General features: G+C 42.0%; 1 protein-coding gene across 4 annotated transcripts in view; it reads left to right on the top strand.

Annotated features, from left to right (window-relative positions):
* tmco3 (transmembrane and coiled-coil domains 3) overlaps positions 1–15,988 on the top strand; it is a 60,299-nt gene that overhangs the window by 756 nt on the left and 43,555 nt on the right. For all 4 annotated transcript variants that reach the window (XR_011962518.1, XM_072584692.1, XM_072584693.1 and 1 more), the window contains exons 2-4: positions 3,638–4,154; positions 7,819–7,998; positions 11,596–11,787. Coding sequence is in view for 3 of the 4 variants with exons in the window: in XM_072584692.1 (XP_072440793.1) it covers positions 3,708–4,154; positions 7,819–7,998; positions 11,596–11,787 (819 nt within the window). In the remaining variant the exon portion in view is untranslated. The remainder of the gene's footprint in view (positions 1–3,637; positions 4,155–7,818; positions 7,999–11,595; positions 11,788–15,988) is intronic.

The following is a 15,988-nucleotide window of genomic DNA, read 5'->3' on the forward strand; positions in this document are numbered from 1 at the left end:
TCCTATGTCTTATGGTCTTATGAACTGCTGACATTGAATAAAGAAGCATATTTCTTTGCGTTGGTTTGGACAAGATGGGCCAAATAGACCTCTTCTGTGCTATGTAATTTGTGTAGTTCTATATATTGGGCATATTCATGGAATTTATTAATGTAATTGTGTTCCCTTGTATAAAGTTAATTTGTAAAGTGACTCTGTAATTGCCATTGTTACTGAGGGAATAGTCCTCTGTTTGCCTATTTCTTTTATATAGGGCAATGATTTGGCTAGCGAGGATGGTACCATGGTGACAACTGTATTGCAGCAGTTGCTCACTTATGCTAAACTTGTCAAACTCCCTAATGTTATTATGTTCAAACATAGTTGAAAATCACAGCACCAGGTTATGGTCCAACAAGTTTATTTGAAAGTCCTAGCTTTTGGAGCATGCTCCTTCAAGAGAGAGCCTGAAAATCAGTGTTTCCAAATAAACCTGTTGGACTATAACCTGGTGTTGTGTGATTTTTAACTTTGTCCACCCCAGTCCAACAGTGGCTCCTCCACATCAAGATCAACCATAATCATTTTGTATATAATGAGTAATTGAAGGAAAGGTTGATCAGTGCAGAGAACCAACTTTCAAACCACAAAAGCATTCTGCAGAGATATATTTCCTCCCCACCCCTCTCAGCATTCTGTAGAGACCATTACCTCCATGACACCCTCATTAGGTCCATGCCTTCCACCAACCCACCCTCCACTCCCGGCATCTTCCCTTGACACCACAAGAGGTGTAAAACTTGCGCCCACACCTCTCCCTCACCTCCATCCAAGGCCCCAAAGGGTCCTTCCACATCCAGCAGAGATTTTCCTGCGCATCCAAACACCACATCTGTGTCTGTTGCTTTTCATGTGGTCATCTCTGCAGTGGGGAGACGGGTTGCCAACTTGGGGAACCTCCCAGAGAACATCTCTGGCACACAAGCACCAAACAATCCTATTGCTGATAATTTCAATTCCCCTCCCACTCTGCCAAAAACATGCAAGTCCTGAGCCACCTCCACTGCCAAACCCTAGCCACACCTGACACCTGGAGGAACAGAGCCTCATCTTCCACCTATGGACCCTCCAACCCACATGGCATGAACGTCAACTTCACCAGTTTCTTCATCTCCCCTCACCCCCACCTTATCCCAGATCTAACCCTCCAACTCGGCACTGCCCTTTTGAACTGTCCATCCTGTCCATCTTCCTTCCCAACTATCCGATCCACCCTCCACTCTGAGCTATCATCATCACTCTCCACCTTCATCTACCTATCGCCTTCCAGGCATCTTCGTGTCCAAAGCCTGTATGAAGTATTATGCAAAAAAACCCACTCTGGACAGGAATAGGGTCAATAAGAACAGTTGGTTGAATTCAGTATTATATACAGAGAAATAACATCTCAAGTTATGGGCGAGTGCTGGAAGGTGAGACTGGCATTGATTTAGTGTAACTTTAGCAATATGGTTTTGATGGTCCTAAGGATGTCTTCTGTACTATATACTGTGAAAGACTAATAAACTAAACATTTTTGAGCTCTGCAGTCTGATTCATTGGCTGGATGGCATAGATTTGAGGGAAAGCAGGATAAATATGGTAAACGTTAACAGAATGAGATGAAGTACGATGAGAGGAAACTCATATGGGGCAGAAACATCCAGATGGACCAGTCATTCTGAATAACCTGATTTTCTGCACATAGTTGTTGGTAATTGCAATTCTTTGTTTACGTAATTGACTCACCCATGACTCTTTTACTGTTTGTTTTGGCATTCTGCGGAATCATTATGTTGTCAACCTAAAGCTCCATTTCTTAGTTTTTAATATGTTAAATGTCTTTGTTGGAGTGGGAGAACAGATTGAGACTTTAAAAGCAGCTAAGAGAAAATTTTAAGAAACAGACAAAGGATCTAAAGAGTAATTGAGAGTCTAAAGAGCAGTCAGTAACCTTGCACAAGAAATTTTAAGGTGAACAATCATATGACAAACTTGTACTGAAGTTGTGCAAGTAACTTGGAAACAAAGGCAACTAATAAACTTAGAAAAGGTTTGGAATTTTAGAGAAAAAACAAACATTTGGATGAAATTGTGCATGACGTTATGTGCAATTCATTGCTGTTGGGAGTGGTTTGAGGTGACATTGTGGATGGATTCAAGGGAAAGCTGGATAAATGGGTAAATTCTGATAGGATGAAATGAAGTCAGATGGGTGGCGACATCTCTCAGGCACAGACATCCAGATGGACTAGTTAGACTGAATAATCGGCTTTTATGCTGCAAAGATGATGGAAGTACATTGCTATGTTTTCTGTAGTTGGCTCACCCTGTGACACTCTATTTACTGTGGTTTTTTAAAGAATGATCATTTGTCGACCACAACTTTCATACTTTCAGAACTTTGATAAAAATGAAATGTTTTGGAGGTACTTTACAGACAGTGAGAAAATCCTGACATTGAGCTTCATTAAAATGATGAGCTTTGAGAATTATGTTTATGGAGCCAGTGGCTTTTTGTCCTCCATTCAACTCCAGTTGTGTAGTCCATTAATGTGCCTGACCACTCCCTCATTTCCAGGTTCTGTTTTGCTCTTTTTCTTCTTACTATATGTGGCCAACACTGATGCTGATTTCAACCCACTACCTGATTGCACTGAGATTGTGAGCCATCTTTAAATCTCTGTAGTCCTTTTATGATAAAGAACTCCCAAGTTGTTAACGTAGTGTCAGTTAATGTGTATTCTTGTTGGCCTAGATGGAGTTCCTGATGAAGGGCTTTTGCCCGAAACGTCGATTTCGCTGCTCCTTGGATGCTGCCTGAACTGCTGTGCTTTTCCAGCACCAGTAATCTAGAATTTGTTTTCTGAGTGCTGCTCTGAGCTGCAGTAAATACAGGGTATTCCACAGCACAGTTACACAGAACTTTAGCAGTTGGAATGGCCTCAAGTAAATAAAAACAACATGAATGAGGTGTGGCAAATGAAGATAACAACTATGTTGGAAATTGACCTGGTTTTATATTTGGTCTATGCTCTCTAGGAAATTTTGGAACAAAGTCCTCATTACAGAATTATCATGAATTTTAAACATAATATTTTGGAAAAATTCTGTCTCTGTATAAATGTTTTTTCTCTATCACATATGTATATAATGGTACTGTAATACAGGTTTCCCCCCCCCACAGTCCAAAGATGTGCAGGTTAGGTAGCTTGGCTGTGGTAAATTGCCAATAGTGTTCAGGAATGTGCAGGCTAGTTACATTAGCCATGGGCAATGCAGGGTTACAGAGATAGGATAGGGGCAGGTCTGGACAAGATGCTCTTCAGAGTCTGTGTGAACTCGATGGGCCGAATGGCCTGTTTCTATGATCTGTGATCTACACCAGAGTAAGTAGTGGCAGAACAATGGGAATAACTGGCTGATTCAGGGGATTCAACCTAAGAATGATCAACCTTTACTGTCAAAACATAATTATGCTTGATCATGTCTGTCAGTCCGTGAACTTGTAACAGCCGAGTAACGAAATCTTACTATGTTAGTAAAGGAGATCATTGTGTTACACAGAAATGTAGTTTGAATTGCTGTGATTCTAACTCCTAAATCTGTTCCATTTCAGAATTGTAACTAATCAGAATGGAAACTTATCAGACCCTGTCTTTCTGTAGCTGTGAATTAAGTGTCAGAAAATGAAACAGATTAATTCTGAAATTTTGTGGATTGTATTTATCCTGGCTTCCTGCTGTGCAGTGCAGGCAGCGGAGTTTGTGGATGTGGCCAACCATGCGATCAAACTGCACAGAGGGAGGGGAGCAACAATCACTAAAGGGACACTATGGATCATGGACAATTGTAAGAAGTTGTCTGGCATGCTTCGCCAGAAGAATGTGGTATTGAATAAATTGAAGAAAGCAATTAAAGCTGTCGGAGTGGACTCGAGACTATCAATGGCAGAGAAGGTCTTTCAGGTCCATACGTTCGAGATCTTCCAGGCAGAGCTGAATGAGAGTGAGAAATCAGTGTTCCAAGCAGTCCATGGGCTTGAAAGAGTTCTTCAGGGGGATTATAAAGATATAGTGAACATGAGAGAAAGCAGCAAGCAACGTCTGGAAGCCTTGAGAGAAGCTGCTATTAAGGTGAGATGTTTTTGCCTCATTATGTGTCATAAGTCACACTTTTTAAATGATAAAGTTATGCTTCGAACATGAACATAAATCAGTACAGGCCTTTCAGCCCTTAACGTTGTGCCAACCTTTTATCCTACTCTAAGATCAAACTAACCTACATATCCTTTGTTTTACTATCATCCACGTGCCTATTCAAGAATCACTTGAATGTCCCTAACGTATCTGACTCTACTACCACTGCTGGCAGTGCACACCATGCACACACCACTCTCTGACATCTCCACTAAACCTTCTGCCGATCACATTAAAATTATGCCCTCTCGTGATAGCCATTTCTGCCCTGGGAAAAAAATCTCTGGCAATTACTCTATCTATGCCTCTCATCACCTTGTACACCTGTATCAAGTCGCCTCTCCTCCTCCTCCTCCTCCACTCTAATGAGAAAAGCTCTAGCTCCGTCAACCTTTCTTCATAAGAGATGCTCTTCAGTCCGGGCAGCATCCTGGTAACTCTCCTCTGCACTCTCTCTAAGGCTTCCACATCCTTCCTATAATGAGGTGACCAGAACTGAACACAACTATCCAGGGCATTATAGAGCTGCAGCATAACCTTGCGGCTCTTAAACTTAATCCCCTGCTAATGAAAGCCAACCCACCGCACATAGTCTTAACCTTATCAACTTGGGTGGCAACTGTGAGGGATTTATGGATGTGGACCCCAAGATCCTTCTGTTCCTCCACGCTGCCAAGAATCCTGCTTTTAACCCTGCATTCAAATTTGATCTTCCAAAATGAATTGCTTTATACTTGTCCAGGTTGAATTCCATCTGTCACTTCTCAGCCCAGTTCTGCATCCTGTCAATGTCCTGTTGCAACCTACAACAGCCCTCCACACCATCCACTGCTCCGCCAACCTTTGTATCATTGGCAAACTTACTAACCCACTCTTCCACTTCCTCATCCAAGTCATGTATAAAAATCACAAAGAGCAGAGGTCCAAGAACAGATCCCTGCGGAACATCACTGGTCACTGAGCTCTAGGCTGAATACTTTCCATCTGCTACCACCCTCTATATTCTATGGGCTAGTTGGTTCTATATCCAGACAGCCAAATTTCTCTGTATCCCATGCCTTCTTACATATTGAATGAGCCTTCCATGGGGAACCTTATCAAACGCCTTGCTAAATTCCATATGCACCACATCCACTGCATTACCTTCATCAATGTGTTTTTCACATCCTCAAAGAATTTAATAAGGCTTGTAAGGCATGACCTATCCCTCTCAAAGCCATGCTGACTATCTCTAATTAAACTATACTTTTCCAAATAATCATAAATCCTGTCTCTTAGAATCCTCTCCAATAATTTTCCCATCACTGACTTAACACTGTCTGAGTATTCCTGATGAAGGGCTTTTGCCTGAAACGTCGATTTCGCTGCTTGTTGGATGCTGCCTGAACTGCTGTGCTCTTCCAGCACCACTAATCCAGTATTAACACTGTCTGGTCTGTAATTCCCAGGGCAACTATATCAAAATTCGACAGGAGCTGGGAAATGTGGATTGGGAGCAGCTGTTTGAAGATAAATCCACATTCGATACGTGGGAGACTTTTAAAGAGAGGTTGATGAGAGCGCAGGAATGACATGTTCCTGTGAAAATGAGGGATAGAAATAGCAAGATTCAGGAGCCATGGATGACAGGTGAAATTATGAGACTAGCTAAGAGGGAAAAGGAAGCATACATAAGGTCTGAGCGACTGAAGACAGGTAAAGCTTTGGAAGAATATCGGGAATGTAGGACCAATCTGAAACAATGAATTGAGAGGGCTGAACAGGGTGATGAAATATCTTTAGCAAACAGGGTTAAGGAAAATCCCAAAGCCTTTTATTCGTATGTAAGGAGCAAGAGAGTAACTAGAGAATGGGTTGGCCCGCTCAAGGACAAAGGAGGAAAGTTATGCATGGAGTCAGAGAAAATGGATGAGATTCTTAATGCGTCACATTCACCAAAGAGCAGGATGTGGCGCATGTTGAAGTTAGGGACAGATGTTTGATTACTCTAGCTCAAGTCGGAGTAAGGTAGAAGGAAGTGTTGGGTATTCTAAATGGCATTAAGGTGGACAAGTCCCCAGGTCTGGATGGGATCTATTCAAGGTTGCTAATGTTGCCCGTTGTTTAAGAACGGTAGCAGGGTTAATCCAGATAATTATAGACCGGTGAGCCTGCCGTCAGTTGGGACTACTATACCTTCTGGAGGAAGGTATAGGTGGTCTGATTATCAAGTTTGCAGATGACACGAAGATTCTGGAGTAGCAGATAGTGAAGAGGACTGTCAGAGAATACAGCAGAATATAGATAGAGAGTTGGGCAGAAAAATTGCAGATGGAATTCAATCTGGGCAAATCGAGGTCATGCATTTTGGAAGATCAAATTCAAGAGTGAACTGTACAGTAAATGGAAAAGCCCAGGGGAAAATTCATATACAGAGAGATCTGGGTGTTCAGGTCCATTGTACCCTGAAGGTGACAATGCAAGTCAGTGGAATGGTCAAGAAGGCATACGGCATGCTTTCCTTCATTGGACGGGGTATTGAGTACAAGAGTTGGCAGGTCATGTGACAGTTGTATAGGACTTTGGTTCAGCCACATTTGGAATACTACGTACAGTTCTGGTCACCACATTACCAAAAGGATGTGGATGCTTTGGAGAGGATGCAGAGGAGGTTAACCAGGATGTTGCCTGATATGAAGGGTGCTAGCTATGAAGAGAGGTTGAGTAGATTAAGATTATTTTCATTAGAAAGATGGAGGTTTTGATCCCTGATTGAGGGCTTCAAAATCACTACGAAGTGAGATGGAAAACGTTTAAAGAAAATATGCGTGGAAAGTTTTTGACACAGAGGCTGGTAGGTGCCTGGAAGGCGTTGCCAATGGAGGCAGTAGAGGTGTGGCACAATAGCATCATTTAAGATGTATCTAGACATGAATGGGCAGGAAGCAGAGGGATACAGATCCTGAGAAAATAGGTGACAGGTTTAGATAGAGGATCTGGATCAGCTCAGGCTTGGAGGGCCGAAGGGCCTGTTCCTGGGTTCTTTGTTCTTGACCCATTGTTTCTGTCTGTCCCTTGTCCAGGGGATGTGTTTTTTTTCCGCCCTCAACTCGATTTTTTTTTTCTCCCCTTGTTCAGTCCTTTCCCATATACATCCACAATTCTTCTGATGCTTTACATCCATTTCAAATTTTCCTGTTTGTGGGGAGCAGCTGCCATGGATGTGCAATCCCCTTTACCCATCCATTCCCCCATCAGGATAGTCTTGGTGCCCCCCCCCCCCCCCCCCCCCCCCCCCTTATTTCTGGAAAAAAGGTTTGAACTGTCCCAATCCACCGCCACCCTCCTCAGTCTGGCTGAGCTGTCCCTCACTTTGAACAAGGTCTCCCTTAACTTTTCTTATTTTCTTCAACTCAAAGATGTGGCCAAGGGTATTGACATGGGCCTCAATTATGCCTGGGGTACATGAGCTTGCTTGGCACTCCCCCGATTCTCTGGTGCTTTGATAATGACGTCAGTAAAAGTATCACTGCCAGTTGTGAGACATGGAAAGCTTTGGTGATAGGAGGGAAAGAGGAAAATGTAAGCTATTTCTGATATTGTTGCTCCCTTTAAACTGCAGGAGGAAAAGGAGTATGTGGAGTTATTGGCTGCAGAGAAACATCAAGCTGAGGCACTCAAAAATATGCAGCATGCAAACAGAAGCTTATCGATCCTTGATGAAATTCTTGAAGATGTGCGGAAAGCTGCTGATCGCTTGGAGGAGGAGATTGATGACCATGTGTTTGACAACAACAAATTGGTGAGTTTCTGGATAAGGACACAGTAATTGGAGTCGGCTATCTAGCTTCTTGAATCTGCTCCAACATTCACATCTTTCACCTCAGTTACAATTTTCTGCACTACCCATCATCAGCTGTCCATTAGTTCAATGATAACCTATTCTGGGCCCCCCGCCAAAGCACATCTTTCCAGAATAGGGGGTCCAAATCTGCTCACAGCATTTCCAATGTAGTCATGGTCTAATGGTATTGGATCTGAAGTGCAGGATATTTTTTGCTTTTCTTTTCATATCTTCTTAGCTTACAGTCTTTCAAAGTTGAGTTTGCAAGAGTTTTGACTGACTGCTTGTTTGTGGAGCTGGATTTATTTAATGTTTTGAAGAAGTCACTGAATTCGAAACATTAGTGCTGTTTTCTCCTCGCAGATGCTCTCCAGCCTGTTGAGGTTTTACAGTCATTTCTAGATTTTCTTCCAGATCTTCACCTGTAATTCTTTGTTTTATTTAACTAATGTATGCTTGCCAGCCCTCCCATTGAATCTGGAATATGTAACAGAGGCATTACTGTTGGAATTCCTCTAATGTTGTGTGTTACTGATACGCAGTCCAAGTTTCACTGCAGGACAACTGTAGTGACAGCCATTGCTGTGCACTGACTACTTTTGCTGACTTGTGGAGATCTTTGTAATCAAATGCTGACTGTTGTAGTTTGCAGAAGGCAGAGTTGGCTGATGAAATGCGAAAAATGCTTCATGCACTCAAGTGTCTCTCTCTCAACATATATGGGAGACAGATTATAGCAACATTCAAGGACATGTCGAGCCTCTTGGAAGCCTGAACTGTTGAGATCTTGTGGTTTGTGACTTTTCTTCAGAGTTGGCATTAAATGCCTTGAGCTCACCCCAAATCCCTTGTTTACCATCTAATCCAAAAATTTATTGACCTGTAACTTGAATTTATAAAATTAATATTTATTCTCTGGAGAATTCCAAAAAAAGTCACAATTTTTACAAGAAGAAATTTCTGCACATCTGATTCCCCAATAACTGACTTCTCAAACTAATTTAGTTCCTGGATGTTTTTGAAAGGTGTCAGAAGTCAGACATTCAGGTATCTCTGTCTCTGCCAGCAGGTAAAAATTAGGCTGATTACTTTTTTTTAACAACTTAGGTGAGATAGTTAGAGGTTCCTTCCCTTCAAAAGAAACGAGCTTGGTTTCAAACAGTAAAGACACTTTATGTTGAAGACACTTTTTTTGGTTTCAGTGGAGGGTTAGATACTATTGTCCAGAGAGCACAACTGACTGCTTGCTTACAGTGCAAGGGAATTGCATTAAATCCAGGTTGGAGCCTTTGGGAAAAGCTGAGAACTTCAGCTAAAAAAAAGTTTAGTGAAGACAGTGAAAGGCAGAAAGATAACTTATTAGATACATTGAAATGTTAGTGAACAATACATAACTTTCAATTTGTGTTTTGTTCATTTGATAAGGTAGATGTGGAAATTGGGGCGGAACTTGCACACTATGGGGAATTAGGTTATTTGAGTAGAAATGATAGTAATTTGGGAGAATGGAGTTCAGAATAGACAGAAAATTGTTGTTAGGACATACACAAAGATGTAGAGCATTTACCAGATACTGCTACCTAGATTTGGTTTAGTGATGGTATTCCTGCTTCTAAACTCACTAAACACTATCCCAGTGAGGTATGGTGTTTAACCATCAAGTAGTGATCTCCACTGACACATTGGAATAGTGACACTATTCCTACCTAGAGTGTCTGATAATTGCCATTTGAATCCATTGGAACACTCTCAGGCCTTAAGGTGTGGTTGGCTTTGCCATTACAGTGTGAGGTAGAGTTCTTAACATTGGTTGCAGCTGAATTAGGTAAAGGCAGTCTCAGAACCAAAAGTAAATTATCTCGGCTACTTCTGTCCAGTCAGTGCCCCACATCTCAAGGCTTAAATTCGACTTAACCTGATACAGAACACTCAGCTACAGGGAGTGTCACAGGTTTAGTGCGTGTCTCATCCTAATAATTAAAGGGCAACTTTCTTAATTGATACTGTCCCTCTTTCTTCAGTCTTTATTGAATGATGAGAACAGACTTTGCTAACTTGCATTTAAGGTTGGTGAATGCCACCACGACTACAAGTTCCTCTAAGCTGCTCATCATCCTGTATTGGAAATATATTGCTGGGACGAATAGTTGGAACTTCCACACTAACAGCACTGTGAGTGTATCGACACCAAATAGAAGGCAGTACACTTCTACTTTCTCCAAGTATTACCCACATTCCATTATTAATTATTTTTAAAAAGTATTGCTTGTCTTTAACAAATACTAGGAACCTAAACACAAACTAAAGTATTTCTTAAAGATAGCTTGTTAGGTATAAGATTGTTGCTGGTGTTAAACCAAAGTGCACTAAAAGGTAAAGAGCAGAAATTCACAATGAGTAATTTGTGCATGAACCACAAAAAAATTAGCATGCAAGTTCAGTGGGTAAAAGGGAAGGCAATTTTTACTCTTGGTCTTTTTTGTGAAGAGAATGGAGTATTAAAATAAAGTCGAGAGTGTGGTGCTAGAAAAGCACAGTAAGTTAGGGAGCATCCGAGGAGCAGGAGAATCGACGTTTCGGGCAAAAGCCCTTCAGGAATGACGGAGAGAGTCATTAAAATAAGATAGTCTTGCTATACAGGATACTAGATAGGTCACAGCTGGAATACAATGTACAGTTTTGGTCCCCTTGTCTAAGGAAAGATGTACTGGTATTGGAGGGAGTCCAGAGACACTTCACTAGATTACTCTTAGATAAGTAGGCTAGGCCTCTATTCATTGGAGTTTAGAAGAATGAGGGAGACCTTACTGAAACATAAGATTCACAGGGAATTTGACAGGGTAGATGTGGAGAGGTTGTTTCCCTTGTGGGAGAATCTAGGACCTGAGGGCATAATTAGAGTATGGGGTTGCCCATTTAAGACAGCTGAGGAGAACCATCTTCCATGAGAGTGGTGCAGCTGTGTAATTCTTTATCACGGAATGCTGGATTGTTAAAAATATTCAAAGCTGAGATAGATTTCTAATCAGTAGGGGAAAAGGCAGGAAAGTGATCAAATCAGCCATGATCACATTTAATGTCAGAGCAGACTCAGTGGGTCAAATGGACTATGTCTTATGGTCTTATGCTCCCTCTGAATGAAAACCTTACTGTCAGCCTTTTAAAATTTGTAATTTTCCAATCAGACAAGAATTGCCAATTTCACATGCAGCTTTCCAATTAAAAATTACATTTGGAGAGACAGGTTCTTTAAACAGCTAACATCCTATTTCACTGCACTCCCAATTATCCTTGGACTGCTTAATTGAAGGAATAGTTCAAGATTGAAAATTGCAGTTGATGACTGGGACTTGTTTTGTTCAGTAGCAGCTAAGTAAATCATAGTGTTATAATGTCTTAGTTCTATTAGAGTTAATCAGGACTGATGCATTGACTTTGACATAGACTGGATTTTAATTGCACCATGCTGATCAGTGTGTTTTGTCTGAGCCAAGTGCTGCAATTAGCTCAATTGGTCCATAATAAAGTGTGGACTTACAATCTGGTACTTTTCAGGTTCGTGGTGGAAACGTTGAAGCTGTTATTAGAGTTGAAGAGGACCAGGAAGACCACAAGCAAAACCTTTCTGTGCATGAAGTAGAGGGTGGTTTGGGGCTGAGTATGCTCATTGACTCTCAGAACAACCAGTACATCCTGACCAAACCCAGGGACTCCACAATCCCTCGAGCTGATATTCACTTTATTAAGGTAATAGAGGCCTGTGTTTTATTATTGTAACCATGGCCCTTTATGTTCACTTATGGTCTTTTTAAAATCTGACTTTTTCAGGTTAGATTTTCAAAAGCAATTGATTTGCTAAGCAGTTTTCTTGGTGACTGTAAAGGTGGATTGGAAGGATTACTGGACTCTAAACATTAACTCTGATTTCTTTCCACAGGTGCTGCCAGACTTCCTGAGCTTTTCCAGCAATTTGTTTTGTTTCTGATTTACAGCATCTGTAGTTTTTTTGGTTTGTTTTTGTTATTAAGTTATCCATTCTTAACCACTTAAACACTTCCTGATTATTAAAGAGCCAGAGATAAACTGAAATAATTCATGCCCATTCCAACTGAACTTTGAGACATATTTTTAAAAGTTTTCAGTTGATGATTGTAACAGTAGTCCCTATATGTTTGCACCTTGTTCTGTATGATGTAGAGGTGCACAGCTAATTGCTAATGATATTTTAATTTTCATGTTTTGATGTGAACAATGTGGGTGAATTTACATTTTATTACACATTTCCTTTTGCTCTGCTAAGGTGGTGGATCTTCCAAATCTGCCTGCTCCTCTTAGATTCATAAAGGTATACAGCATGGAAACAGACCCTTCTGTCTAACTATAATCCCAATCTAGTCCTATCTGCCAGCACCCGGTCCATATCCCTCAACCCTTTCTTTTCATATACCCATCCAGATACCTTTTAAATGCTGTGATTGTACTTGCATCCACCACTTCCTCTGGCAGTTCATTCCATTCACGCACCACCCTCTCTATGTGAAAAAGTTGCCCCTTAGGTCCCTTTTATATCTTTTCCCCTCTTACACTAAACCTATGCCCTCTGCGTTCTGGATTCCAGGGAAAAGCCCTTGTCTGTTTACCCTATCCATGCTCCTCATGATTTTAAAACCTCTATAAGGTCACCCCTCGGCTTCTGACGTTGCAGGGAAAACAGCCCCAGCCTATTCTACCTCTCCCTGTAGCTCAAATCCTCCAAACCTGGCAACATCCTTAAATCTTTTCCGAATCCTTTCAAGTGTCACAACATTCTTTTGATAGGAAAGAGACCAGAATTGCACGCAATATTCCAACAGTGGCCTAACCAATGTCCTGTACAGCCGCAACATGACCTCCCAACTGTTGTACTCAGTGCTGTGACCAATAAAGGAAAGCATACTAAATGCTGCCTTCATGAAGTCTCATGGTGTCCAGAGTGTTCTCGCTAGGTGGATAGAGAACTGGTTGGGCAACAGGAGACAAAGTAGTATCAGAAGACAGCTTCTCAAAATGGAGATCTGTGACCAGTGAAATCCCACAGGGATCTGTGCTGGGACCACTGTTGTTTATGATATACATAAATGATTTGGAGGAAGGTGTAGGTTGCGTCATTAGCAAGTTTGCAGATGACACTAAGATTGGTGGAGTAGCAGTTGGTGAAGGGGACTGTCAGAGAATACAGCAGAATAAAGATAGATTGGAGAGTTGGGCAGAGAAATGGCAGATGGAGTTCAATCTGGACAAATGCGAGGTGATGATTTTGGAAGATGTAACTCCAGAGCAAACTATACAGTAAATGGAAAAGTCCTGGGGAAAATTGATGTGCAGTGAGATCTGGGTGTTCAGGTCTATTGTACCCTGAAGGTGGCAAAGCAGGTCATTAGAGTGATCAAGAAGGCATACAGCATGCATATGTTCTTTGAGCAGGGTATTGAGTGCAAGAGTTGGCATGTCATGTTACAGTTGTATGAGACTTTGGTTTGCCAACATTTGGAATACTGCATACAGTACTGGTCGCCACATTACTGAAAGGATGTGGATGCTTTGGAGAAGGTACAGAGGAGGGTCGCCAGGATGTTGCCTGGTATGGAGGGTGCTAGTTATAAGGAAAGGTTGAGCAGATTAGGATTACTTTCATTGGAAAAAAGAAGGTGGGGGTGGGGAGGACCTGATTCAGATCCACAAAGTCATGAGAAGTATAGACAGGGTGGATAACAAGAATTTTTTTTTCCTCAGAGGGACTTAATTACTAGGGGTGATGAGCTCAACGTGAGAGAGGAAAAGTTTAGGGGAGATATGCGTGGAAAGTTCTTCACACAGAGGTTGGTGGGTGCCTGGAATGTGTTGCCAGCAGAGTTGATTGGGGTGGGAATGATAGCCTAATTTAAGATGTATCTAGACAGATACGTGAACGGGCAGGGGGCAAGGGATACAGATCCTTAGAAAATAGGCAGCAGGTTTGGAGGGCCTGTTCCTGTGCTGTAATGTTCCTTATTCTTTATTCAGTATCATATAGTCGTAGAGATGTACAGCACGGAAACAGACCCTTCGATCCAACGCATCCATGTCGACCAGATATCCTAACCTAATTTAGTCCCATTTATCAGCACTTGACCCATATCCCTCCAAGCCCTTACTATTCATATACTCCTCCAGATGCCTCCTAAATGCTACAAATGTACCAGCCTCCACCACTTCCTCTGGCAGCACATTCATAGCCACACCACCCTCTGCATGAAAATATTGCTCCTTTTATACCTTTCCTCTCCCACCCTAAACCTATGCCCTCTAGTTCTGGACTTCCCCACCGCCTGGGAAAAGACCTTGCCTATTTACCCTATCCATGCCCCTCACGATCCTATAAACCTCCACAAGCCTATCTAGCTGCGACTGTACTTTCAAGGAACTGTGAACCTCCACTTTAAGGTCTCTTTGATCAGTAACACTCCCAAGGACCTTATCATTAAGTGTATAAGTCCTGCTCTGATTTGCTTTTCCAAAATGCAGCAGCTCACATTTATCTAAATTAAACTCCATTTGCCACTCCTCAGCCCATTGGCCCATCTGATCAATATCCCTTTGTACTGTGAGGTCATCTTCTTTGCTGTCCACTACATATCTAATTTTGGTATCATCTGTAAACTTATTAACTATACCACCTATGTTCACATCCAAATCATTTATATAAAAGCAGGGACCCAGCACCAACCCTTGTGGCACTCCACTGGTCACAAGCCTTCAGTCTGAAATCCAACCCCCACCATCACCCTCTGTCTTCTACCTTTGAGCCAGTTCTGTATCCAAATGGCTAGTTCTCTCTGTATTCCGTGTGATCTAACCTTGCTAACTAGTCTCTCTCTGGCAGTCTCTTGAGATTGGGGATGTCTTGCTTCCATCCTGGTTCAGTGGGTTCTGAGATGGCTGGTATATCCAGTGCTTGACCCTCAGCCTGTGCTACATATAGGACAACTAGTACGGATGAGGTAATGCCTCAATATCACCGTAGCATGTTCTCAGTTAAGTCCTTCAGTCTGTTTGGTGCTTTCTGAAATTAAAGTTCTCCATTTTGGTTAGTCACAAACCAAATTGCCCAATGCATACTCTGACTTTTTTTGTGGGCACTTTGAGGACATCTGTTGTTCTGCAGGTTTCCTGCCCCAACCGAACTCCAGCTAACGCATTTGTTTCTTCAGGAGCAATGTTTCAGGCATATATGCAACCTTTCCTGCTCAGTTGCTGTTTTGTCTTGGGAGTGGATGTTGCCATTGAAGACCCTTTTTTTTTGCCACAAGATTTAGAGGATCTTGCAAATGCAGTACTGAGGTGCAATGCTTTGAGCAACTTCCTTTAGTCTCCAAAGAAGGCAAGAATGTGGGGGATGCTGTTAGCTGGTAAAGCATGACGTTAGTCTCAGGAATATGGAGATGATGAAATTCATGATCACTTCCAATATGCTAGCTCAGCCTATCTTTGTCTGAGGAAAACCAGTATTTGAAGATCAAGATCTCTGGTCGGATGGATAAGACAGTACACCAAATCTAATTTTTCTAAAAATGTTGATAATAACCCATACAGCTAACTGCAAGTAGCTATGTTCTGTTTTCTCAGATATTGATTTGACCTTGATACTTGTGAAAAGTCTACTTGGCTCCATTCCAATCTGAGTTTCTGGCTTTTACCTCATTGACTCAGAACTGAGTCCTTCAAATAATTTTCAGACATTTTCATCTCCTCTCAAATGGGCAGCACGGTGGCACAGTGGTTAGCACTGCTGCCTCACAGCGCCCGAGACCCGGGTTCGATTCCCCTCTCAAGTGACTCTGTGTGGAGTTTGCACATTCTCCCCGTGTCTGCGTGGGTTTCCTCCGGGTGCTCCAGTTTCCTCCCACAGTCCAAAGGTGTGCATGTCAGG

The sequence above is a fragment of the Chiloscyllium punctatum genome, chromosome 15, assembly GCF_047496795.1.
Source record: "Chiloscyllium punctatum isolate Juve2018m chromosome 15, sChiPun1.3, whole genome shotgun sequence".
NCBI lineage: Eukaryota > Metazoa > Chordata > Chondrichthyes > Orectolobiformes > Hemiscylliidae > Chiloscyllium > Chiloscyllium punctatum.